The 26,801-nt window shown below is 50.7% G+C and overlaps 1 protein-coding gene across 1 annotated transcript in view; it reads left to right on the top strand.

Moving 5' to 3' along the window:
- XYLT1 (xylosyltransferase 1) overlaps positions 1-26,801 on the top strand; it is a gene marked incomplete at both ends in the record, with an annotated part of 297,295 nt that overhangs the window by 167,825 nt on the left and 102,669 nt on the right. The window contains one exon of the mRNA XM_081089853.1: positions 4,672-5,179. Coding sequence (XP_080945979.1) covers positions 4,672-5,179 — 508 coding nt within the window. The remainder of the gene's footprint in view (positions 1-4,671; positions 5,180-26,801) is intronic.

Below are 26,801 nucleotides of genomic sequence, written 5' to 3'. Positions count from 1 at the left end.
TGGGCAGGTGAAGAGCTAGGGGGAAGGTGAGGTGTGATACCTCATGTTCACAGAGGGTTGGATGGATAAAGAAAGGGTGGTATATCCCTACAATGGGATCTTATTCAACCTTTAAGAAAAGGAAGTCCAGCCCTTTATGAGAACATGGAGGAACCTTGTGCTGAGTGACCTAAGTCAGTCCTAGCAGGACACATACTGCACAGTCCCACTTAAGTGAGGAATCTGAAATAGTCAAATTCACCGAAGCAGAAAGTAGAATGGTGGTTTCTGGGGGCTGGCGAGGAGCGAAGTGGGGAGATGCTGATCACAAATCCTTAGTTATACAAGATGAGCACATTCCAGAGGTCTTCTGTACCGCATTGTGCCTACAGGTAGCAGTATATCGTCCTGTGCTCTTAGACATGTGTCGGAGGTAAATGTGTTAAGTGTTGGCACAGTGAAATTTAAAACAGGAAGAGTGGGAAGGGGCAGGAGAAATCGGCTGCTAGAGAAAACAGTCCCGACTCAGGGTGACAGGAGGCGTCAGGCCTCCGGATGATGCCTGATGCTCCCTGACTGTGCCTCTCTCCGACTTTTCTGGAAGCTGTCCGATGTCTGTGAGCTCTCCATTCCAGAAGACTAAATATTTCCCTTCCCGCACACTGGGACCTGCAGGCTTCCTGCGGCAGCTGAGTGGCGCCCGGGGCCAGCGGAAGGCCGCGGGGCCGCACGGAGCCCATCGCCCCCATCGCGGGGCCTCTCTGAGCAGACGACCTGTAGACATCAGGAGTCGTGTTAGAGCTGATGGCCACGCCTGGTCCTGGTATCAGGAATTAGCCAGAGGCATCGGCTGTTCTCAGATGGTCAGATGAGCTTCATCCATGGCAGTGTTTCCTGTGCCTGGTTTAGCTGAGGTTCTGCCAGGAAGTGCTCACACACATGAGCTTTTGAAATCAGTGGTTTATAGAGGTTTTCTGCTCAGGGGGCCAAATTGCAATCCTCAGTTAATGAGGAAAGGGAACAGCCCAAGAATAATACTCAGGATGTGTCTGATGAGAGAGGGTGCAGATGGCTGTAAGGACAGGGGCTCTTCTCCGTACTCTCTGCCCTCTCGTTAACTTTGGGAAAAAAAACAAAATGGGCTCGGGGACAGAATTTAAATTCATATTCTTGGACAGCGGGCATCATTGAACTGATTTTCTGTCTGCTAGAGACAGAGAAAAAGGCTTTTGTACCAGAGGACAGCTGGAAGGAAGAAAGCAGATCAGGTTGGCTCCTGTATTAATCAGGATGAGCCAGATCGTGCTGCAGTAACAAAGATCCCCAAATCTCAGTGACAGAAATTGACAGATTTATTTCTGCCCCTGGGGGTGAGGGAGAGTCTCTTCTCCACACTGGCCTCACTCAGGGATACAGGAATTTCACTATCAGGAGTGTGGCTAGATGCTATGGGGGAAAGGGGATATGGCAAATCGTGCCCTGGCTTCTGTCACTTGTCTTGGCCACAGCAAGTTGCTTGGCTGTGCCTAATTTTCAGGGGATGGGAAGTATAATCCTATCATTTGCCTGGAAGGAAGAGGACTGAAATATTTGTCGAGCACTTTATTGAATACCATCCCTGCCCCTTCTTCCAACTCCATCCCTACCTAGGCTATATGAGCAAACAGTGAGATACCCCTCCCGCCTCCCCATAGAGAAGTGGGGGCTCAGTGCTCCTTGTTTCCCTCTCAGCCAAACGGAAGAGACACTGTACTGTAGCAAGTTTGAGAATCAGACGGGTGCAAGTTCCCTTCCTCCTCCAGATGACTTTGAGCAAGTTACTGAACATCCCCAAGCGTTTTCCCTTCCCTGTAAGATGGGAGTACTATTACCTTCCTGGAAGTTATTTCTGAAGGTCAAATGAGATATCACATATAAGGACTTGGCATGGTGCCTGGTGCCTGCTATGTGCTCAAGAACGTTGTAAGAACACCTCGGCTTCTCTTTCTGTTAAATACGAGGAGCGCACCTCCTCACGGGGTGATAGTTGCTATCCAGTAGGTCATACCTGTGACTCACTTAGTTTGTGGTACCGGCTCCTGTCAGTGCTCAGGGAGTGCACCTGAGGGGCTGCTGAGGGTTCCTCAAGGACCTCTGGGCAGAAAGAAGAGAAAAGAGGACTATCAGTGAGTGGGGTTCAAGAACAGACATGGAGCCTCACTGAGGGGGGTTCCTTGCAAGTCTGTGTGGGGAATTAAAAAGACCTGAACCAGGTGTCAGAACTGGAAGGTCCCCGTCACCAACAGAGATACAACATGGGCTCCTGTGTGTGATCAGCAACCCCTCCGGGACTCAATACAGACTCAGCTCTCCCTTCGTGGCATCTCTTTATTTCCTTCTACCTACCCCGGGGCCGCCCAGCTCCTGCGCCTCAAGCTCCCGGTGCTTCGTGGCCCCTACTTACTGTCTTCTCCCTTTCTGTGATTCCCTGCCTCCTGATGGCTGTTTGCAGGTGACATGCTTATCCCAGATGCACTTCTCTGGGTGGGAGTAGATGGGAAGGGAGCCAGATCTTGTGGTACAAAGCCAGGCTGCAGCGGTTAAGAGGACAGGGTAATGGAACGGGTAGCCCAGGGCACGAGGTCTGTGGTTTGCTACGTTACCTTGTGCACATCACTTGTTAGCTGGTGCTCAGTTCCCTCACCTGTATAATGAAAATAGCAATATTCATCTTTTTTTAAAATATATTTTATTGATTTTTTTACAGAGAGGAAGGGAGAGGGATAGAGAGTTAGAAACATCGATGAGAGAGAAACATCGATCAGCTGCCTCCCGCACATCTCCTACTGGGGATGTGCCCGCAACCCAGGTACATGCCCTTGACCGGAATCGAACCTGGAACCCTTGAGTCCGCAGGCCGATGCTCTATCCACTGAGCCAAACTGGTTTCGGCACAGTATTCATCTTACAGAATGGCCATGCGGGATCTCGGGGCCAGCTGTCATTCTTACGCCTCTCCGATTGGAGAAAGCAGTGCTTGATGCTAGGGGACATGGGGCAAAACAAAAGGGGCAGCCACAATGTGGCTGCTTCTCCAGAGCACTGCTGAGCCAAACGGGGCCATGGGGGCACAGCCAACCACACCAAGCCCCGGGGAGGGGGCCTTCTAAACTCACACTCCTGGAGAGCTGGAGTCTGCACTTATTTCTTCTTTTTTTTAAATAGATTTTTAAATTGCTTTTTAGAGAGAGGAAGGGAGAGAGAGAGAGAAACATCAATGTGAGAATGAAACATCAATCAGCTGCCTCTTGCACGCCCCCCACTGGGGATCAAGCCCACAACCCTGGGCATGTGCCTGGACCAGGAATGGAACTGGCAACCCCTCGCTGCACTGAACGACGCCCAACCACCTGAGCCACACCAGCCAGGGTTCATCACTGGTCTGCCACTCTTTCTTAAAGGGCCAGATAGAAGTGTTTTAGGCTTTGCAGGCCAGACAGTCTCTATTGCAACTGCTCACCCCTGCTGTTGTGGCAGCCCTAGATAATTCATAAATGAACAGGCATCCTCACGTTTCAATAAAAGTTTATTTACAAAAACAAGTGGCAGGTGGGAATTGGCCCGCAGAGTAGTTTTGCAACCTGCCAGAGGAGGAGGCTCGCTGAGTTTCAGCCTCCCGGGCTCCAGCGCTGCTTCCACTGTCCATCCCGACCATTCCCGTCCTCGGGAGCCCGTTGGAGGCGCATTTAGGAAAACTCAGGGGGAAGCCTTCCCTCAGAGTTTCTACAGCAACGCGTCCAATGCATTTCTGCAGCAACGGCGTAGATTTATGGAACCAATTAGTGTTCCCTGTGGCTTCAGAGGTCTCCCGGAGGGCTCGCTTTAGGACCGTGGGTACTCATTCAGGTCAAGGCCTTGGCAGTGGGTGTCCGCAGGAGGGACATGCTTTAGAGATGACCCGGGGAGGAGCTGAGTATGGGGCGCCCACTTTCCTGGAAAGATGCACTCCGCGCATTGTCTCCTGAATGACTCCTGGCCCTTCTCTTGAAACCCAGGCGACTTCATCCGTTCTGCCCCAGGTAGAGACATGGAGAGCCAGAGCTCAAACACAGGAGTGTCGCAGGTCTGCGTCTCCGCTGGGATTCATTGCCAAGGACCATTCGTTCTCCAAAACACCCAGGGACGGCTCTCCTTCAGAACTGACGCTGGCGCTGTCTTATTTCTCTTATGGGCATAGCTCTATGAATACATCCTAAAGGCAGTGGCATGTATATAATATCCTACCGATATTCTCTCCCTTTATAACTTTATTATGGCATTGCCAGCCCTTAAATAAACCATCAAGGCACTCTCTGCTGGAATTTAAACAGGAAGCTGGAACAAAGTGCCCCCTAATCCAGCGGCAGAGACAGTCCAGGAAACTTCCTTGAAAGGGAGTATGGTTCATAAGAAGCCTTGGGACTCACAGGCATAGCACTTCAGGGCCTGCGGAAGCCTTCCTTTCTAGTTGGAGCATCTCATGTTTCCAGCTGGGGAAACTGAGGTCCACAGAGAAAAGTCTTGCCTGAAGGTCAGCTCTTGGCAAAGGCGGGGACTGAAACCCGGGTGCAGACTCCCACACCTCTGCGCCCCTCTCTGCGAGGGCCAGCCTGCGTAGCGTGAGCGATCGCTCAGTAAAGTTTCTCTCCCCTGTCTCTTCCCCACCTCCTCCAGGACGGCTTCTTCTCTCACCGGCCCAAAGAGAAAGTGCGGACAGACAGCAACAACGAGAACTCGGTCCCCAAAGATTTTGAGAATGTGGACAACAGCAACTTCGCCCCGAGGACTCAGAAGCAGAAGCACCAGCCTGGGCTGGCGAAGAAGCCCCTGAGCAGGCAGAAGGAGCTTTTGAGAAGGAAGCTGGAGCAGGAGAAGGGCAAGGGGCACTCCTTCCCGGGCAAAGGCGCCAACGAGGTGCTGCCGCCCGGCGAGAGAGCCGCAGGGAACAGCAGCCGTGGGAAGGAGGCCCCCCGACAGCCCCACGCCAGGAAAAGCGGGGGCAGCTCCCCGGAGATCAAGTACGACCAGCCCCCCAAGTGCGACATCTCGGGCAAGGAGGCCGTCTCCGCCCTGTCCCGCTCCAAGTCCAAGCACTGCCGCCAGGAGATCGGGGAGACCTACTGCCGCCACAAGCTGGGGCTGCTGATGCCGGAGAAGGTGACTCGCTTCTGCCCGCTGGAAGGTAAGCTCCGCCCCCCCCAATCCCCCCCCCCACCCCAGGCCGGGAGAGGCACCTCCTCTCCGACTCTCCCTCCTTCCCAGCCCCCTTCTGCTCACATTCTCACACCTGCTGAGACCCTGGTTTTCAATCCCCAAACCAGGTCACAAGACCTGACTTCTTTGGTACCCTCCTGGATTCTGAAGTTTCCCACGGAAAAGTATTTCGGAATCAAGTTACCTTTTGTTAGAGCTTTAACCAGGTGCCTTTATGGCAAAGGAGGAAATACAGTGACGCCAGGCTCATGTGGCAGCTGCAGAAGGCGAGGTGACTATGCTGCTAGAGTTGGTTTTCTGTCTCAGCAGGATATTGGGATTAAAATTGACACGGATGTCATTGTAATTGAATATGATCCGAAAGGTTTCTAATTGGTTCATTGACTTTGGAGGCTCTGAAAATCAAACTTCCCGTTTTCCTCCATCTAAAATCCCTTTCTTCCCTCCCTCCTTCCTAATTTTTCCTCTTTTTCTTCCTATTTTCTCTCTTCCTCATTTCCTATTCCTCCCTCCCACTCCGTCTCTCTCTCTCTCCCCTGCCCAGAGCTGAACACTCCTCTGTGTGTGTGCTGGTGACCAGTGATGAACCAGAGCTCTTGCTGTGAGAGGTCAGAGCTCTAACAGAGGCGCTGTGTTGGGACAGAAGTCAGAGCCTCAGGAAAGCAGCCGCAGAGCTGATCCGGGCGGCGGGGTGGGGAGGCGGGGGCTCTCGGTCCCCCTGGCAGTGGTGGGCCCAGAGGCCAGGCAAGGAAGACTTTGCCGAGCAGCCTCCCTCTTCTGAGCAGCTGCTGTGCCCCTGCATCTCTCCTGATGCAGAAGGGAGATGCGTGGTGAGAATGGCTCCCAGGGGACAGCAGGCTAGAGAAAGCTCAATGCCGTTTATTCACCGGACAGACGGCAATGCGAGGCCCATGGAGGGAAGGAGGCTTATCCAGAGTCACCCACTGAACCAGAGGCTGAACTTGAGCTAGAATCCAGGCCTCCTCTTTTCAGACGGGAGCCTCTCTATTTACTGCTGGTCCCAGGATGAAGGATTGGGATCAGGCTGTGAGCAGCCCCGTGTGCCAAGGGCACAGAGAGGCCTGGAAGGACACATGGCCAGCTCTCCAGGTGGCCCCCTGGGTGAGGTGCCGTGGGGACAACTCCAACATTCACTCAAGTTCGTCTGTATTTTCTTAGTTTTCCGTGTTTTCGCTTTCCGAGGTTTCAGTTACCTGCAGTCAACCAAGGTCTGAAAATATTGGAAATAATGGAAAATTCCAGAAATTCGTGAGTTTTAAATTGTGCGCCGTTCTGAGTAGCATGATGAAATCTCACGCTGGCCCCATGCATCCCCCCCAGGACGTGAGTCAGCGCTCCGTGCAGCCCGTCCTCACTGTGTATTAGTCCCGCAGTGGCCGTCTGGGTTATCAGAGCTACTGTCCTGGTTTCGCTTATGTCCAAGTTATTCTTATTCTACTTAATAATACCACATTCACATAACCTTGATTACGTTGTTATAATTGTTCTGTTTTATTGTTGTTGCTGCTAATCTCTTACTGTGCCTAATTCATAAATTAAACTTTACCATAAGTATGTACATATAGGAAAAAGCATAGCATATATAGGGCTCAGTACTCTGCAGTTTCAGGCATCCACTGGGGGTCTTGGATAAGGGGGTACTACTGTACTAGTATATCGGACACTGTTCTCACCTTATATTGCAATGAATCCTCGCATTTGCCTACGGCAGCGGTTCTCAACCTGCGACCCCTTTGGTGGTCGAACGATCCTTTCACAGGGGTCGCCTAAGGCCATCCTGCATATCAGATATTTACATGACGATTCATAACAGTAGCAACATTACAGTTATGAAGTAGCAACGAAAATAATTTTATGGTTGGGTCACCACATGAGGGACTGTATTTAAAGGGCCAGAAGGTTGAGAACCACTGGCTGTGGGGTAGATCTGTTATCAACCCATTTTGTTGATGAAGAAACTGAGGCTTAGAGAGGTTGAAGACTTGGCCTGAGGAGCACAGCTAGTGGATGGCAGAGCTGGGCTTAGAACTCAGGTTTGAGAGTGTGCATCCTCTTCCAGAGCCTCTCCCTCTTCTGGAGGCTAAAGCTTCCTCTGTAGCTCAGATTGCCAAATCTCAGGGATGTCCTACAGCCTGCAGACTGTATCTCTCTGTCATCAGTTAGTTGCAAGAGGAAGAGAGGGCATTAATGGGGAGAAACGGGGGATGTCCCCAGCGGAGGCCAAGGGTTCCCATGCTTCTCCTGGTCAGACTGAGTCACCCCTAGTGTGGTTTTTCAGTGTGAATTTTCTGGGGGTTCCTTGTGGCCTTTGCTGCATCAGCCAAGGTGGCACAGCCTCCGGGACTGTTAATAAGATTGGCATTTAAGAGCCATTGCACACCCAGCCCCGGCAATGCTTTAATTTGCTGCACCACAGCCTCCCCTTTTGCAATAAATTTAGTGTGAATAGACTAATTGCAAAATAACCCTAATTGGATAGTTATCAATGAACAAGTTCCCGTGGAACAAAACGGCTTACAATTAATAGCATTTAAGCCATAAACTATTCTTCTGCAGAAAGCTAAGATGTAATTACACCCCATACGGAGATTGTGTTCCCTTTCTGGAAACTGTGACACCCAGATTTGCCTCTGCTTAGGAAGGATTTGAGCTCCAGCCCAGTGGTCCTTTTATTTCCTGCTAAATGAAGAAATGAAAGTGGGAGGGGAGAGGAATTTAATACATGCATACATATACATAACGCACACGCGTGCGTACACGGATGTTCGCACTGTGCTTGTCATTTTGCTGAGTTCAGCGTGGCCCAAACCTCAGCCAATATGATGCCAGAAGTTGAATATAATTAAGGAAGCAATTCCTCTTGGCCTGAGGACGGAAAATTTCAGAAGAAAGAAAATAGATTTTATTTTATTTATTTATTTATTTTTGTTGTTAATCCTCACCCAAGGATATTTTTCCATTGATTTTTAGAGAGAGTGGAAGGGAGGGGAAGAGACACAGAGAGAAACATTGATGTGAGAGAGACACATTGATTTGTTGCCTCCTGCACACGACCCAACCAGGGCTGGGGATCAAACCTACAACTGAGGTAGTCAGTCGAACCTGGGACCCTTCAGTCCACAGCCAATGCTCTATCCAATGAGTTAAACTGGCTAAGGCAAGATTTTAAATGTTGACTTTTATAAAGGATTCCTGCTCCTCCCACCCCCAACACCTCCTGTCCCCTCGCCCAGCACCACTAGGAGAAAAGGAAGAGTCTAGAAGCCCAGGAGACGGTTTGCTTCCTGTGAACACAGTGCTTGTGTTTGTGACTTGGCCACCTCTCTCTGCCTCCCAGAAAAAGAAGCTGGAGTGGGGACGGCTTTCACCAGGAAAGGAGGGACCTCCAGACCGTCCATTAGCAACCCCCCGAGTGAGATGTAGTGAGGTTGGGCAGGGTGGCCCCAGGTGGGCTCATTTCCAATCCAAGTGCGGGCGCTCATTCCTCCCAGAGCCCTGTGCTCACTGTAGCAGCCAAGCCACCAACCCCCCCCCCCCCGCCCCCCAGTTCTCCACCCAGGCAGCTCTGCACCCCACTAGCTCCCACAGTTCTCTGGGCCTCCTACCCCTTCCGTGGGCTCCACAGTCACCTGAGGGCCTTCAGCCACACCAGCTGGACCTCCCAGTAGTTCATGGAAATGAAACCGTGTCAGCTGGAAAGCCAATGGAGGCCTGGGCTGGAAAAAGACGTTTTCCATCCAGAGATCTTCAGGCCCTGAGTTTTGAATCCCGGTTCTGCATTTACCAGCTGTGCGGCCCTCCCCTCCCCGTGCCTCAGCTTCCTCATCTGTAAAATGGACACAAATCCTCGTACCTTATCCTCATAGGACTGTGGCTGAAATGGGATCGTACATATAAAATGCTTGGTGTAGAGGGGACTCCTGTAAAGCAGATGTGCCTGGCTGTTGGCGGTAGTGAGGTTAGCAGTATACATGAGGGGGGCAGAGAGAAGAGAAGAGAAGAGAAGAGAAGAGAAGAGAAGAGAAGAAGGCTGGCTCTGATGGTGCCCTCCCATTGCCTAGCCACGTCTCTCTCACTCTGTTCTTCAGAGGTGGCCCCATGTGCCTCAGGCATTCCCTCATAGTGCCCGCCCCCCACTCCATCCCACCTTGTCTGGCTAATACCGCTTTTTACTCCAGATTGTACCCCTCAATGCCACCTCCTCAGGGAAGCCTTCCCAGACCACACCTCCTCCAGACGCCCTGGCCACAGGGGACACACTGACCCGCGTGAGGGACAGAGGTGGCTTTCCCAATAAGTATCTTTCCTAATAAAGACTGTTCGACCGTACGAGGCATGCTGGTGCCAGGAGCTAGGTAATGCAGCTTCTCCTGCCTCATTACCTTTGGAACACATTAGGAAGCTCCTTCCATCTTGAGTTAAAATGTGCCAAGAAAGGCCCCACTGGTTATCCTGGTCCCTCCCGCCCTTCGTCACCCTTCTCTGTGCCAGCTGACACTAGGACTGCAGCCCCGATGCCAGGTGAAGAGTGCGAGATGAGCAGTGTGAGAAGCTGTGGAGAAAGCAGTGGGCTGGGAGGGGGGTGGCTGCCGCCTTAGGGGGAGCTCGGGGCGAGCAGCTGAGGAGGCGGCAGTTCTCCAGTGAGTGATGAGCCAGGACTCAGAATCAGCTGGCTGGCTGCAGGGCTGCAAGCTTTCGCACAGGACAGGGGGAAGCCGGCTCAGGGTCAGAGTGATGGTGGACAGAAAGGGGGTTTCTGATAGAAAGGCAACTGTCTGTGTCTTTACCCAGCAGCCTTTGCGTGAGGCCAGAGGCTCTGGACAAATGGGCTCTGGACGGAGGTGGCTGCGGGGAGCTGGCTGCCTCTGCAGAGAGAGACGGGCAGATGGCACCGCCAGCTGCGGGAGGGCTGTCTCCTGCACATCTCCACACACTGGGGGCAGCGGGGTGACGACACAGCACGAGTAGCATGAAAGCGTGGCTGGCAGCCTGGTATGGAGGGAGGGATATGGAGACGCGGATGCCAGCTCAGCCACTCTGAGTGCCCCAGGGCACGGGCCTCGGTTTCCCCATTTGTCGGCCAGAGACGCAGCTTTCTCCCGGGTCTGTTGCTGTATCACTCATGAGGAGGAAATGAGGGAACAGCTGTGAAAAGCTAAAAGGCGCCACGCTAACAGGCGCGGTGTGCTGAGGCCAACTTGACCCGCGTGCGGCTGGGCCAAGTGGGCAGGGCTGCCTGCTTTCCCAAGGCCAGGTTCACCGAGGACCCGCTCGGACTGTTTCCGTCTCTGGCTGGGGGAGGCACAAAGCCCAGCACAGAGGAGGTTTGCAGTCACGGTTCCTCGGGGTGAGACAAAAACGGGTCCCAAAGGTGCTTCGTGGGCTTCCAGGGAGGAGAAGGAGACTGAGCGTGGTGAGTCTGGGAAAGTCAGCAGACCTCATTCCGTGGCCAAGGCCAGGGCCGCACAGACCTTCTCTGCAAAGGGCCAGGCAGGGCATAGGCTTTGCAGGCCGTATGGCCTCCGTCTCAGCTATTCAGCTCTGCGTGAAGGCAGCCACACACGGTACATAGCACATGGCCAGGGAGGCTGCGTCCCAATAAAACTGTTGTTGAGGGTGCCAAAGTTGAATTGCACATAATGTTCGTGTGTCATGAAACCTTATTCCTTTGATGTGTTTCAAACATTTAAAAATGTAAAAACCGTGCTTAGCTCATAGCTGCACCAAAACAGTCAGCCGTGGTTATGATGGTCCACCTTTGTTCCAGGACCTGGGGACATAGCAGTGAACAAAACAGAAGATACTTTATCCCACAGGGCCTCGACCTGCACAGCTCAGGGCACAGGCTCATTAACGGAAGATGGGCGGGGGCCTCCATGGAGCCTCCGCCCTGATGAGAGGCACCATGTGATTCAGCAGTCCCACTTCTGATCTGGCGTAGCTTTAAGGAAGGAGTAGACGCAAGGAATCGTGGGGAGGTTCTTGCAAGGGTCCCAGTGAGAAGGCATGGCAGTAGGTACAAGCTATAGGCAATGGCAGTGGATCGGATGGGGTGACCGTCAGTGGGTGTTCTCGGCTCTGGGGGTTTCTTTGGGGCACAAAGACCACTCAAGCCTGATCCTTCATTTATTGAGCTCCTTGTCTATGCCAGGCAGCGTGGCCAGCCGTCCCCTTGGGCCTCCCATTGGGAAGTGAGTCCCAACAGGCCAAGCCCACGTAGCCTTTTCCTCCTGCAGCACGGTGGCGGTTCCCCCTCCCAGTCTTGGAATCATAAAGAAAGGGCTTTTTAGAAAGCTAAATGTGTAGTTACAGGAAATGCCATGAATGCCCCCTGCATCTCCCTCCCACCACCTCCTCCACCCTCTCTCCTTCCCCAGGAGTGTTCCGCCAGCTGCTCAGTCCTGCCATTCACTTTCAAACGTGTCATGAGGGTGTGTGTTCCCTCGCTGCCATGCCTGAGAGCAGAGCAGAAAGGTTTAGGCGCCGGAAGGAGATGAAAATGTGAATGCCCTTCCCGGCCGGCCTGTCATGACGGGCCCGCCCTTTCCGAAACTTCAGGCACAAGTAAGTACTCCCCAAGCCAGGTGTGTTTGAAACAAGCAGATCATGGTTAGGTGGATTTTTCCCCCGTTCTGTGTGCTCACAATGACACCGATGGCCTGGGGGATTGGGAGTGTGTTTATAACCACGCATTTATGGCCCACACTGCTTGGAGCAGCTTGGCGAAGAGCCTGACTCACCGGCTTGCCTTTTCTCCGAGGCTAGGAGGAGGCTTTGGGGAAAGGGGTGACTCTCCAGAGTTTCGGGCTGGCGGGGTGGAGCCTGGGTATGGGCCCAGCCCTGGAGCTCATAGATGCCTGCACCCATTCCTCCCCCAACCCCGACGACCCTCCCCTGAGCACAGCCCCGTTTCTCTCTCACGGCATGTGGGCACACTGACAGGCCAGCCTACATAGCCAGGAATGTCGCAGGCAATTGGGGATTACTAATTTCAGGTGCCACCGTTGGCAAGTTCCTTTTTTAATAAGTCAGAGCAAAATCACGATTCCCTTAGCACCTGGCACCGTGGTTGACACGCTACAAGTATCTCTGCTGCTCAGTGAGCAAGGAACCCCTGATGTGACATCCTCTTGCTTTTTTTGCGTCTCAGGGAGAAAGTAGGAGAACCCCGTGGGTGCCTGTGGAAACGCATCATGAACACGAACATCATTCTTCCCCTTAGCGTTCTCACATGTACTTAATTTATTTCATTCATTCAACGAATGCCTGTCGAGCAGCTTCCCCCGTGCCAAGCATGTGCAAAGTACTGGGATCCGATGAACCAGAGAGAAGACCCACCTCACGGAGCTCACCGTCCTGGGAGAGATGGGGGGCACGCAACAAACAGAGGAAAGGCACATTGCCAGACACACGAAAGGAAAGAGAGGAAGGCAGAGGGGCCATTTCTGAATGACCTAAAGAGAGATGTGGATGCAAGGTACTCAGAGATGGATTTGGCCTAGTGGGAGAACGTGCTAAGAACCTGAGCCGCCCCAAATGGGATGGTTCTAGTCTTTGGACATACAGAGTTCATTCATTCAGTCAGTCAGTCAGTCAACCAATATTTAATGAGAGCCTACTCTGTGCCAGGCACTGAACAAAATGAACAAAACAGACAGAGCTGTCTTCATGGAGTTTATGTTCCGGAAGAGGAAGACGGGTAGTTGACACAACGAAATAAAAAGTATCTTATGTCAGAAGGAGAAGACTAAAGCAGGAAGGAAGGAGGGTGCTGCAGGAACAAGTGGTATGATGGGGGCCAGCAAGAAGGCCACATGGCTGGAGCAGCAGACGGGGCCTTACAGACCAGTAGAGAGTTGGTTTTTATCTGGGTGAGGTGGGAGAGCCACCGGAGGGATTTGGGGTGAGGGGTTCTGATCTGACATGTTTCAGAGGATCGGACCCCTGGCTGTTGGGTTGACACTAGACTATCGGGGTGAGGGAGCTGCAGGGAGAGCGGTGAGGAGCCCACTGGTGTGCTGCAGGGGCCTGGCAAGGCGGGAGTGAGCAGGCTTATCTGTTTCCATAGAGCAAACAGCACTTGCTCTCAGGTTGCACACGGGGCTTGAAGAAAACCCCCACCCATCAGATGCTTACTCATTTCTGCATAGCCAGTGCTTGGATGTTATAGGTCTCGATCTTGCTCTCATGGCGTCAGGAGACAGCACAGCTGTTTTGAGCGTCTTTGGCTACCCCCGGCCCCAGGAACTATGCAGAGACCTGTGCGTGCTGGGTGAAGTGAAGGGAAGGGAGCATTTACAAGTCTCTCTGCAAAGCACAGCCACCACCTGGGGACTGTCCCAGCTCCCATCACCGCTCACTCATTCAGCAGTTATCCATCCAGCGCCTGCCATCTATGCCAGGCACTATGTTTGGAGGATTCACTTGGGAGGAAAACAGACAGAATCCCTCTCCTGTGGAGCCTGCAGCCTATTAAACCTGGGCAGGGAAGCCCATGAATCCAAAATAAATGCAGAATTGCAACAGTGACCATCGCTTCTGCAGACACGTGTTGGATTTTAGTTGGGCTGAGAGATGAAGGGTGGGAGGAGTTAACTAGGGGAAGGGCAGGAGGGGGTACATTCTAGCCTAGGGTGCATCATGTGCAAAGGCCCTGAGGTAGAAGCAGGTGTGGGGTAGTTGAGGAACTGGGGGAGCTCTGAATTTGAGCAATAGGGCCAGCCTGTCTTCCTCCCAGCCAGATTTTACTTCTGCAGATCACTGGCTTTAGATGGCCTGTGTCTTTGCCTTGAGCAGGAACGGAGCAGAGGCACCTGCCCTTTCACTTTTGCTGAGCTGATGCCAGTTAGGGGAAGGCTCTGCACCAGACGTGTTTCGAAAGACCATCAGGGCCCCCTCTACCACTGTGTCATCTGCAAAAGCCTCAGACAAGGCACTTGCTTTCTCTACACCTCACTTCTTACCTGTAAAATGGGCTGTTAGATGTCTCTCCTGCCTCCTCAGGTGGCTGAGTAGAATATTGTATTTGAGATGCTTAAGTTATTCCCTCTATTCAGCCAGCAAAATTTGCCAACCACGTGTTACAAACCAGCAGCAGGTTATTACGATTCTGGAAGCCTCCAGGGTGGGCAGGGTGGCCCCGCTTCCATGGAGGGAAGTTTCTCAGCTTCCATGAGGGTCTTGCCCAGAAACTGCCCCAGGATGGGGTAGCGAGTGGCAAGAGGAGAGAGGTCTGGCCTTCTGAGGCAGTCCTTCCTTTGGGTGCAGCTGGTTATGTGTCAGCCACTCAGGGTGCCCAAAACAGAGACCTTGTGCAGAAAGAGGCAGCCCAGGACTGGCCCTGTAAGCAGCCGAGCGAGATGGAAGTGCTAAATTTCATCTGTAGTTCTTCCTAGCCTAGCCAGTCCCTCCTTTTGCACGAAGCAGTGAAACCAGCTTGCTTTTTCTCCTCTCTCAAGTTATTTGGCAGTTAAGGTTAGGAATTCCTTTCAGCATCACTTCCTCCTGGAAGTCTTCTGTGATTCCCTCCCCACACTCCACCTCCCCAAGTCTCCATGAGGTGCCAGACTGTGAACCCCCAAATTGCCTTACCCACTCCCGACTGGAGCACACTGCCCATCATACTGGAGTCTGTAGCCCCCACTAAGTCTTGTCTGGGTGTGTGCACGTGGTCCCTGCGGCCCCGCACAGAGCCTGGGATGGAGAGACCACGTGTTGTAGGCACTTCCTGAACGCCAGGTGCAAAGCTCAGCACTTCCCATGCGTGAGCTCTCCGAGCCTTCCCCAGAGGCCCAGAGGAAAGGATGTTCCCTCGCCCCATTATACAGGTGGGCAACCTGAGGCTTGGAAAGATGAAGGAGCTTGCCCCGAGTCACGTTTGCAGGTGGCACACCTTGTACCCAAACCCAGTTCTGCCTGACTTCAGAACCCACGTGTTAGCCTCTCTGCTATGTGGCACCTGTACTAAACGTGCAGTCGGCATGTGATGCATGCCTAATGGAGTTTCTCCGGAGATAAAGGGAAACGCAGAGGAAATGTGAACACCTTTCTCTAGCTACTCATTACCCTCCTTCCCTGCGACCCAATAGAACAGGGAGCTGAGGCCTCTGCAAAGTTCCCCGCTCTTAAATCCTGATGTTTAACCTTTACCTGGGGATTGCTAAATGCCAGGGACTATCCTGACCGATTTAGCCATATTAGGTCATTTATTCTGATGACAGCTCTGTATTCAGGAAATGGATGCTCCAAGAGGGAGGAGATCTGCCTAAAAGCACACATCTCCTCAGCGGCTCCGCCAGGCTCTGAGCTCAGAGACTCGGTGCCAGAGGCAAAGTGCTCAAGCCCTGGCTTCGTAGTAGCAGTCGTGCCTTTGGCTGAAAGAGCCTGTGCAGTTCCACTTGCTCCCAGAGCTACACCCTGTGTGGCAAGGATGTCCGTGCAGCCAGGCAATTCCCCTGGTTCTGGAGGGGGCTGATCCCATTCAGTACCCTCCGGCCTGGCCTGCAAAGCCATCTGGGGTGAAAAATAGCCAGCAGTGGGTGCATCCCATTTCTCTGCTGGTTTCGAGTTGCCGGGGCATATGTGTGTTAGTGTAAAAAATGACAAAGCAATAATTTTTCATTGTATTCTTCAGTCACCCATGAGAGATTGGATTTAGGTCACAATTTATTACCCCATGGAATTGAATCCAATTTTTAACACCATGTCAGCCATGCTGGCATTAGAGCCTGTTAATGGCTGTGAAATTTATACAATGATCAAGTAATTTAAAACATATGTAGGAAGTGCATCAGGCAAATTGATGTGTAGGGAGCCCCGTGGTAGAAATTGAGCAGGAGATAAACATGGGAAATGGTGATTGATTAGGAGGCCGTCGAAATAGTGCTCGCTTTGATAAACTCTTAATGGCGAAATTAGTAAACGAATTTATTCTTCAGGCTTGTAAGGAGGAGTTTCGTTGCCTTAAATCAGAATTGAGGATGAGCCACAAAGTGCAAATTGACAGCTCACCTCAGAGCGTGGCCCAGTTAGAAGGGGAAGCCATTGTCACCACCAGGGTGGGGGTGGGCGTGACTGGGAGGCTGTCCCTGCGACATTTCCAGTGGCCAAGGGGGAAAGAAGGTGAGGAGACAGGGCAACAGGAGGCAAAGCGGATTTTCTCTTAATTTCTAAAACTTGGCTCAAATAATGCAGAAAGCGTGTCTGTTATTCATGTCTTTAATTATCCAAGCAGGACAATATGCGTTCTCATTATTTAAAAAAAACAGAAGACACTGCAGATCAAGGGGCAATCTATCTTGCCCAGGCTCCCCTGACGGGGGAGCACTGCAGGCACATTTTTATTTTTGTTTAGCAGCGGTTCTCAACCTGTGGGTCGTGACCACTTTGGCGGTCGAACGACCCTTTCACAGGGGTCGCCTAAGACCATCCTGCATATCAGATATTTACATTACCATTCATAACAGTAGCAACATGACTGTTATGAAATAACAACGAAAATAATTTTATGGTTGGGGGGTCACAACATGAGGAACTGTATTTAAAGGGCCAGAAGGTTGAGAACCACTGGTTTAGAGTTTAAAGTCCAACCCAGGCAAAAAGGGAGTTTGTCTTATGAGGGAGGTTATATTATAAGAAACTGATGATCAGTCTGGAACTTGTAAAAATATAGAATCTGGTTTGGAAATGAGAAAATTTAAAACATATAAAACTGATATATACGTTCTGGGACGTTTTTTACTTGGACATGTATCTAGGTCTGAGACCTGTATCTCTGTCAGGAAATAGAGACCTATGCTATCCTTTTTTTTTTTTTTTTCTATGTAGCGTTTCTTTTCCTCTTGACTTCTGTCGCCTATATAATTCTTTGCCATGGCTGGCTTCCTCTGGAGTCTGGCCATTCCCCTACTGGTGGACATTGAGGTTGTCGCAGGCTTTTGCTATAGTGAGTGGTTATTTTCTCAGTTCCCCCACAGATGGTGCATAAGCAGTACCATTCTAGATGAATTGGAGAAAAGCTAATTTGCTGCTTATAGTCGATGTCTCTGGACATTAGCGCTTAATTCTCGTGGGGATGTTGAGTTGAGACTGGCTGCTAGGAACATCCTGAGAAATGAAACTGGTGGCTCAAAAGGCTTGTCTGTTTTAAAATTTCAACAGATACTGTCAAACTATCCACATAAATGTCATACCAGTTACGGTAGCACCTCCTGTCCGGTATTATTCACACACAGGATGTTGGAAGCTTCCAGCTCAGTCTCATTCTCCTAAAGGGACCTGCTTTCTTCCCAGGATCCCTGGCCAGGCTTCAGACTAGTACCAGCTCCAGTTCCTAATCTTCCGAGATCCCAGCAAGTCTCCTCCATGGCCAGGGAGGGTAGTGGTTTGCACACGAGCTCCTTATAGCACCCCGGGCCTCCCCCAGAGGTGCTGATCCAGGACCAGGATGGGGCCCCGGAAGTTCCATTGCTACCAGCTGCTGCTCCACACCCCGCTTTGAGAGGCGCTGATGTGGGAGAACAGAGCATCCCTCCGATTCTGCCCTTTCTTCAGGTCCTCGGTTCTGGATGGGGGGTGATTGCACCCCCACCCCCAGGGGACATTGGCCATAGCTGGAAACATTTTTGGTTGTCACCACCAGGGTGGGGGTGGGAGGCTGCTACTCGATTCTAGCAGGTAGAGACCAGAGATGCTGACAAACAGTCTACAATGTACAGAACAGCCCTCAAATAATTTTCCATTCCAATATAATTTTTTATTCCAAAATGTCATAGTGCCTTAGTTTAGAAACCCCAGTGTGGTCCCAGCCAGGGTGGTGTGACTGAGATGGGGTGTCTGCCTCCCTCCGTGGGCTACTATCTCCTCCATGCGGCTGGTCCCCAGTCTCATTCCTGGGCATAGAATCCCTCCAACTCACCCCTTAATCTTTCTCAGCCCTTACTGACCCCTTCCCCCCTGAAGGCCCCTCTTCCCAGTCTGAAGAGCCAATAACAGTTAGACACCAAGTACTGATCACTGGCTGTTTCCTGGTTATGTGCTATGAACGTGGGCTTGTGCTCACAGTGAAAGCTTAGTCGGTCAGCCTGGGTTTGGATTCCAGCCGTGCCACACACTAGCTGGGCGGCCTTGAGCAAGTGACTTCACCTCTTTGTGCCTTGTTTTAATCTGTAAAATGGGGTAATGATTGACATCCCAGTTTTCCTAAAACAGTCTTGATCTGTGTCTGCTTTCTCGGGATCCTTATTAACAGCACCCCTTTCCCCCCTGAAGAGTTTCCCAGTGTGGGTAGTAAATTATTTGTCACTCTCATGACAATAATACCTTGTAGAGTTCATACCTTGTAGAGACTGGATGAGGTGGTCTATATGAAGTATTAATGCTGAGGCTGGTTCTAGAACGTGCTGGATAAAAGTTAGCTCTTCCTGAGTTTATACACAAAAAAATTAAAAGCAGGTCTCAAAGAGATATTTGTACAGCCATGTTCTTAGCAGCATTATTCACAAGAGTCAAAAGGTGCAGGCAACCCAAGTGTCCATTGACAGATGAATGGATAAGCAAAATGTGGTCTGTTCATATAATGGAATATTATTCAGCCTTAAAAAGGAAGGAAACTCTCAAACATGCTATAACATGGATGGCCGTAAGGACATTATGCTAAGTGAAGTAAGCCAGTCACAGAAAGACAAATGCTTGTATGATTCTACCTGTACGAGTTACCTAGAGTACTCAGATTCATAGAAACAGAAAGTAGAATGGTGGTTGCTAGGGGCTAAGGGTCGGGGGAGAGAGAATGGGGATTGTTTAATGGGTAGCATTTCAGTTCTGCAAGATACAAAGAGTCCTGGAGATTGGTTGCACAGCAGTGTGACTGTGCTTACTAGTACTCTTAAAAATGATTAAGATGGTAAATTTCATATGTATTTTATCCTGCTTAAAAGTAAAAAACTCCTTTGCAAGCATGCATTGCCTCAGGTCAGCCTCACTCTAACCACTGAAATAGGCTTCATTCTCCCATAGAATCGGTGGGGATGGGTGATTTGTTCCAGGGCTACACACAGCCAAGTTCCACAGAGACAGTGCAGGTCAGACTGGCCGCCTGAGGCAGGGTCCCCATTAGAAAGGCGGTGAGGCCTGGAGAGGGCCTGCCATCCTTATCCGAGAGTAGGAAGGCACTATCCAGGGGTTCGAGCAGGAACAGTGGCGAGATCTGACTTATACTTTCTAATAGGGATTGGCAAATTTTCCATAAAAGGCCAGATAGTCCATATGTTAGGTTTCTCCGGGCATTAATAAGGTCTCTGTTTGTCCTGACTGGGTGGCTCTGTTGGTTGGAGCGTCGTCCTGTACACCCAAAGGTTACGGATTTGACCCTCAGTCAGGGCACATACCTAGGCTGTGGATTCCATCCCCAGTCGGGGCGTGTATGGACGTCAACCGATCAATGTTTCTCACATCCGTGTTTCTCCCTCTCTCCCCCTTCCTCTCTCTCTAAAAATCAATGAAAACATATCCTTGGGTGAGGATGTTAAAACTTTTAGAAAAAAATAAATAAGGTCTCTGTCTTAACTATCCAACTCAATATGTGCTCTAATAAAATGTTATTTATAAGACAGGCAGGCTGGATTTGGCTCAAGGGCCATAGTTTGCTGACCCCTGCTTCAGAATGAGCTGACCTCTGAGTGCTTCCAGCTGTGTAGGTTGGGAAGAGAATTGCAGAAGGCAGGATACTTATCCGCTTCTTCCCCCACCCGACCCCCAAAGAGTCACCCCTGTCGTAACCTGGAAGTTGGTAAGAGCTGCCCAAGGAAGCAGCAGGCCCCAGCGGGTGGATGAAGCGGCTTTTCTGCTACTCATACCCAGCGCTCCCAGGAAGGAGGGCCCTGACAAGGTGACCTGGAGGCCAAGCCAAGCCCCGGCAGCCAGGCATGAAGGAGCCGCGCTCTCCTGGCTCCTGATCCTGGCTTGACAGTGTTGTTTGTTTCAAGACTATATTAGCCTTGCAGCCCTCGGACCCAGAGAATTTAGAGGAACTCTTGCCATTGCTTTCTCAGCCTAGACCTCCAAGGGCAATTAACCTGGTTATCCAGGCCCCTCTCTCTCGCCTTGTTTATTGCTGTGAACACAGGAAATGCACTATTAAGGTGCATGGAACCCTATCAAGGAATTTAAGTGTAATTTAAAGGCTCTATGGGGAGGACCTAGGTGGCTGATTAATAATGCATTTGTAGAGCAATAAAGACTCCAGCAGATCAGTGGAGCTGAGCCTCTAGACTTTATTTATGCATCTGGAATCCTATGAGGCTCTTCTCTGGGGGAGTGTCTGCATTGGGGTTTTCTGCCTGGTAGTGCATTGGGCGGGATCCTGAGAAACTGAGACTTGCAGAAGTGGGGCTGCCTACATGGTGGTCAGGGACATGGGGTGCCAATCCTTAGAGTTCTGGAGTTGGATCCTGTTCCTACCAGGAGCTGACTATGGAACCTATGGTATGCTATTTAAACCACCTTGTGCCTCACTTTTCCCATCTGTAAAATGGGACTAATGATAGCATCTACTTCATAGTTCTGTTAAATGATGATGCATTTAACAAAGTATTTAGCACATACAGAGTATGTGCTCATTCAGTATTAACTATCCAATTATTATCATCATCATGAGGATTAGGATTTCCTTCTGAGGAGCCCCAGTGCCTGGGGCTGGCTCATGGTTGGTTTTGAAGAGCCTTAAAAAGTCAGTTTTCTCCTTTTCCCATCCCGCCCAGCATTGAGACCTTTCTGTTGTGTTTTCTGAATGTGTCTCACTGGTCCACCTCTGTGTCTCCTCTGCAACCTCCCTGGCCAGGGGGCACCGTGTCTCATGTGGATTGTGCCAATGTATTCTTAACCAGTCTTCTCATGTCTACTCTGCCATACCCTCCACCCCCTCTGCCAACCGACTGTCTGTTCGGCATTCAGAGTATCCTTCCTGAGATATACTTGGAACATCGCTTGCTCGTCTGAAAACCCACCAAACCTGCCCATGGCACCAGGGGCGAATCTGTGCCCTACAGTGGCCTTCAGGCCCCCTGTGATCCAGGCCACCTCTCTCTCCAGCCTCATCGCCTGTCGCTCTTGGCCCTCCTTTCCCCGTGGCTTGTTGTGCCAGAGCCCCCAGCATGCTGCAGCACTAGGGAAAGCCAAGGTCAGCCTAGGGCTTTTCCAGATCTGGTCTCCCTGTCTAAACCCTGCTCTCATGTCTTTTCTGGCAAGCTCATGTACTTCCTTGGGTCTATGCTTTCTCAAGGGAAATTTTACTTTTATAGCATTTATTTTCGTTTGTAACATACATGTGTTTGTATGGTTGTTTGTTTAGCATATCTTTTCCTAATTACACCAAAGTATCCAGGAAGATGGGGTCAAGATTTTTACTCACTACTTGCCCCCACTGCCCAATACAGAGTAGGTGCCAGGATGGATATATGGACAGATGGATTGATAGATCAATAGATTGATGTGAGTGCATAGATGGATGTGTGAAGGGATGAAAAGATGAGTGGATTAGATGGGCAGATGGATAGATAGATGGATAGATTAGAGGAGTTGAAATCTATAGGCAGAGAGTCTAGTGATCATGATTTGAAGATAATCCAGCTAAGAGATGACAGTGGGTTCAATTACGAAAGAGAAACGGTTGGATTTGAGAACAACTCAGGAGGCAAATTTGGCTGAATTTGGCAACTGGTTGACTGTAGAGATGAAGGACGGAGAGGAAGGAAAGAAGACACCTGTATCGCTCATCAGAGTGACTTGCTGCTGTTACTATCACCTATTGAAATGGAGAATTCACCATTTACCACAACTGGAAAATGGGGATTATGTTGAAAGGTAAATAAGATAATGTAAACCTCTTGGCTATTTTGCAAAAGCCTAGGAAAGTGGGACACATCTTCCTATTTTCTGAACGGAACTGGAATCCAACCAATTCAGGTGGAGCTTTCAAAACAGGAAGAGCAGCTGTGCAAAAGCCCTGGAGCAGCTGCGCGCTTGGCATGACGAAGCACAGAAAGGAGGAGTGGAGGGCTGGGGCTTTGGAGGCAGTGGGGGTGCGGTGGGCCAGGAAGACCAAGAGGAGGACGGGGGGCTGGTCATGCAGGGCCGTGTAAGCCACGGAAAGGAACTTGGACTATTTCTTTAGTGGGGTCCAGTGTCATGAAAACCCACACCTGACTTCTCAAGGACAGGGCGGACTGGTTTCTCTAAGACAGGAGTCCTCTGTCCAAGCGGGCGCACAGCCTGCTTTTGTAAAACCACACCACGCCCGTTGGGTTATGTACTGTTGGTGGCTGCTTTCCAAGCTCAAGAACAGAGTGGAGCAGTTGCCGCAGAGACTGCGTGGCTCCAAAGCCTAAACTATTTACAGTCTGCGCCTTTACAGAAAAAGTTGGCCGACTCCTGTACTAAGACACAGAGCTCTGCCTGCTCAGTCCAGGGCGCGTTCCAACACTTTCCAGACTTGCCACCGCCTTAAAAACTGATGAATGGGAATAACTTACACATTTAACAAGGAATGACTACAACTGGCTTCCCCGGGGTTTCAGTGGACTCTCAGGGATGGGGAGGGGCTGAGGAGCGGGGGGCGGGGGGCGGGGGGCGCGTGGGTGGGAAAGTCAGAGGAAAAGATGCTCGCATTGCAGCTCATAAAAACCCTCAGCCAGTGTCCCAGATACACCTACACCTACTGGAAAGATGCTACCTTAAGGCAGGAGGCCTGACACATAACGGATGCACAACGAATGCTTGTTGAATGGCTAATGAATGAACAGTGACCTTCAGAGGAGTCTGGAGCTGGCTGCCACCTGGCGTGCTTTGATACTGACGTGGCGTTAAGGGCAAAGACTTACAGTCTGTTGCTGCCTTTGACCTGGGCTATCAGCTAACTTGTCCAGAACTGGCTAAACACAGTGCCATCCGAGTGACACCATAGGAGCCCCTAAATTTTGCCAACAGATAGCACACAGCATGGACACTGCCATGGTCTCACCAGGAGCAGAACTGGGCCCAGATGAATATTGGGTCACCATTTAAAAATGCTGGTAAGGAAGGCTGCTGATTGCTGTCTCCGGATTCTAATTACACCACAGCTCTCTCAGGAAGGAAGAGACCTTTTGCCACAGGCACACTTCACAGCTAATCTGAAACCCGGCCCGGCTCTGTTTAATTACACGTGCACTTCCTGAAGCCACGAGAAAGGTCCTGAAAAACGAATTCACTGCCTGCCAGGACAAAGGGCACAGATCTTAAACCTGGAACTCATCACTGATATCTTCAGCCAGGACACACTGCTGTGCTCGGCAGAGAGCGGGGAGGGCAGGAACTGCTGTAAGGGGAGAAAAAAAAAAGAGTGAATAATTTCCCTAGTATATCTTTTTTTAAAATATATTTTATTGATTTTTTACAGAGAGGAAGGGAGAAGAATAGAGAGTTAGAAACATCGATGAGAGAGAAACATCGATCAGCTGCCTCCTGCACACCCCCTACTGGGGATGAGCCCACAACCAAGGTACATGCCCTTGACCGGAATCGAACCTGGGACCCTTCAGTCCCCAGGTGGACACTCTATCCACTGAGCCAAACCGGTTAGGGCTCCCTAATATATCTTGGAGCTTCTTTCCGGATTGAGAATGGGGGGAAAAATACTGAAAAACACAGATCTAAGAGTCCTTCCAAATAATAAAAATAACTGTAGGTATTGTTTGTTTACGACATACTATCATTTATACTTACACTAACGTTTGAGAATTACTAAGCTTTGTCACCAGAGAATATTATTACCCACTAGAGGCCCGGTGCATGGATTCGTGCACCAGTGGGGTCCCTCGGCCTGGCCTGCAGGGATCGGGTTGAAACCTGCTCTCCGACATCCCCCTGGGGGTCCCAGATTGTGAGAGGGTGGTTCTTGGGTGACGCACCTTGGAATCGGGCTCCCTCCTCTCTGGTTCCAGGTGAGTCACTCGAGAACCACAGCTGCCAAGTCACCACAGCTCAGCAGCTCCTGCGTTGAGCATGTGCCCCCTGGTGGTCAGTGTGCGTCATAGCAGCTGGTTGGAGCATCTGCCCCCTAGTGGTCATTGCGCATCATAGCTATCGGTTGGACGGTCGGACGGTCGCTTAGCCTTTTATGTATATAGATGCTTGGATCTTAATCTTTTAAATCCCTGAATGATATTCACCAGAAAGTGGTTCTTTATCTTACTTTCCTGCATTGAATGGTGGTTCCCAAATCAGGAGTCTTCCCAGATCCTACACTAATTTCTAGGTTGATATCATGGTTTGCATTGTTGCTCCCAGAAGACATTGAGGCCCTGACCCTCGGCGGCTGTGAATGTGACCTTATTTGGAAGTAGAGTCTTTGCAGATGATCAAGTTAAGATGAGGTCACTGGCGTGGGCCCCGAATCTAATACACCTGGTGCTCTTATAAAAAGGGGAAATTTGGACACAGACACAGACACATTCAGGGAGAACACCAGGGAACGGAAAAGTGGAGATTGTAGGGATGCATCTACAAGCCAAAGAACGCCCCAAATTGCCAATAAAGCCCCAGAGGCTAGGGGAGAGACCCGGAACAGAACCTCCCTCCCGGCCTCTGAGGGCACCCACCCTGCTGCACCTGCTCTCGCCCTCCGGCCTCCAGGAAACTGGTAGTGACGCCACCACTCAGGTGTCCCACTGGCATCTCCACCCCACCAGCTTTTCAACCCCCACCCCTAACCACATCCAGCCTCCTTCTGCATTCTCCATTTCAGTTGGCAGCACCCATCAGTCACTCTACCAAACCGTCCGCTGCCTTCCTTGCTGCCCGATAGCCACTGAGGCCAGTAGATGCTCAGAGGCGGCTCCACCTCTGACGCGCACTCTTAGCCTCGGACTGGAGCAGGCGAGCTGGCAGGCCGTGCTGGATGTTTACATTTTCAGAATCAGTTGCTAATGATTAAAAATTGGAGATTCTCGTTTCAATGTCCAGGTTTCCAGCTTCTCTTGAAATGAAGGGGAAGACTGGCCACCGGAGCCGGTAGCGCCACACACAGCAACATCTGCCTGTTGCTGAGAGATGCCGCCTCCTTTGGATGTGACGGGGATTCTGCCCTTCGCAGTCGCCCGCTCAGCCGGGTCTCATCCCAGGGACTCCTCACTCAGCAGGTCACTGCCTGGCCCCTGTGGACTTTGCCTTTCCAACCAGTGGCAGTCGACAGGGTGACAGGTGACGCCTTTCAGCACACTGTGGAAGTGGGGACAAGCTTCCGGAATTCCCAGGACAAGGAGCAATTAAAGCATCCCATCAACTGATGTGCCCTCCCCAGTTTTCTCTCAGAATCTCCCCACCCCTTAATGACTTGACTGTATTCTCTCCTCCTCCCCATCAGTACAGCCTCTGACAAAATAATGGAGGCTGATGTGTGTGGTTAAAACATAGGAACTGGGTTCGGACAGAAGTTGACACTTGGCGGATGCCCCCGGTGCAGCGTTACCAACACCTCAGACTTTCTGCAAACACGTGCAGGCACCAGGCAAACGTGTTTGCTGCCAGAAAGCCCTGCAACCAAGAGAGACACAGTCCTTTAAGGCACTGCGGTGAGAGCGTTTGTTATAATTCCTCCACTCCGTATCCCGGATGTGTAACTTCTACCATGACGCAGCACATCTCTGAGGATTGAAGAACAAATGATCCCACTTGTGTGTATGAGGAATATTGAGAGGCCGTGGGATGGGGTACTTGGGAAAGGCTGCTGCTTTCTAGCTGTGTGACCTTGGGCTGGCCGGTGACCTCTCTGAACCCCATTTGTAAGTGAGGCTATTGGTGCCTCCCTTTGCAGGATCAGAGGAGGGACTGGGAAGAAGCCTGTGGAGCATCAGCTCTATGCTTAGCACACAGTAGATCCTCAAAAAATCAAGCATGAAAATGCTAGGGATTTGCCTCCGCAAACTCGAAGTCACTTTCAACATAACATGCTTAAGTTGTGAGTTGAATAGCTTTAGTTGATGTGTCTGGAATAAGGGAGCCCCCCTACCCCACCCTACCCCACCCCGCTGCCCTGAAATCCAGAACTACATTTAATTAGGTTTCAGGAACTTCCATTTCCAAACTGAACTGAAATAAGCTATTTTCTGCACTAAAACAAAGCAGTGAATAAAATGGAGCAAGATGACTCCACTTTTTTTTTTTTTAGGGAGTTTCCTCGTTTTCTCATAATGAGAGACTATTAAAATAACCAGAAGACAAATAGTACCAAATTAATAAAAATGGAGATCAAATGATCCTCTGTTACCTATTTTTGCTCAATTGCAGTTGAGGAATGCATTGATTAAACTGCCAGCAAACCGTTATGGTCGTATTCATTACTATAGCATAATCTGTTTTATGATGAAAGGATAATCACTAACACAGCCTTGCAGACAGACGTTTCTCTGCGGGCTAAGGTGTCATTTACCGTGGATCTGCACCAAAGAGCACTGAGTTCATTTTCCTGGGGCTGGAGTTGAGCTTTCGAGGTGGGGAGGGGCGAAGATGGTTGATTTTCTTTGTATTTATCACAC

Source organism: Myotis nattereri (assembly GCF_964212035.1).
Source record: "Myotis nattereri genome assembly, chromosome: 4".
In the NCBI taxonomy this organism is placed as follows: domain Eukaryota; kingdom Metazoa; phylum Chordata; class Mammalia; order Chiroptera; family Vespertilionidae; genus Myotis; species Myotis nattereri.
This window is presented reverse-complemented; position numbering and strand designations above follow the sequence as displayed.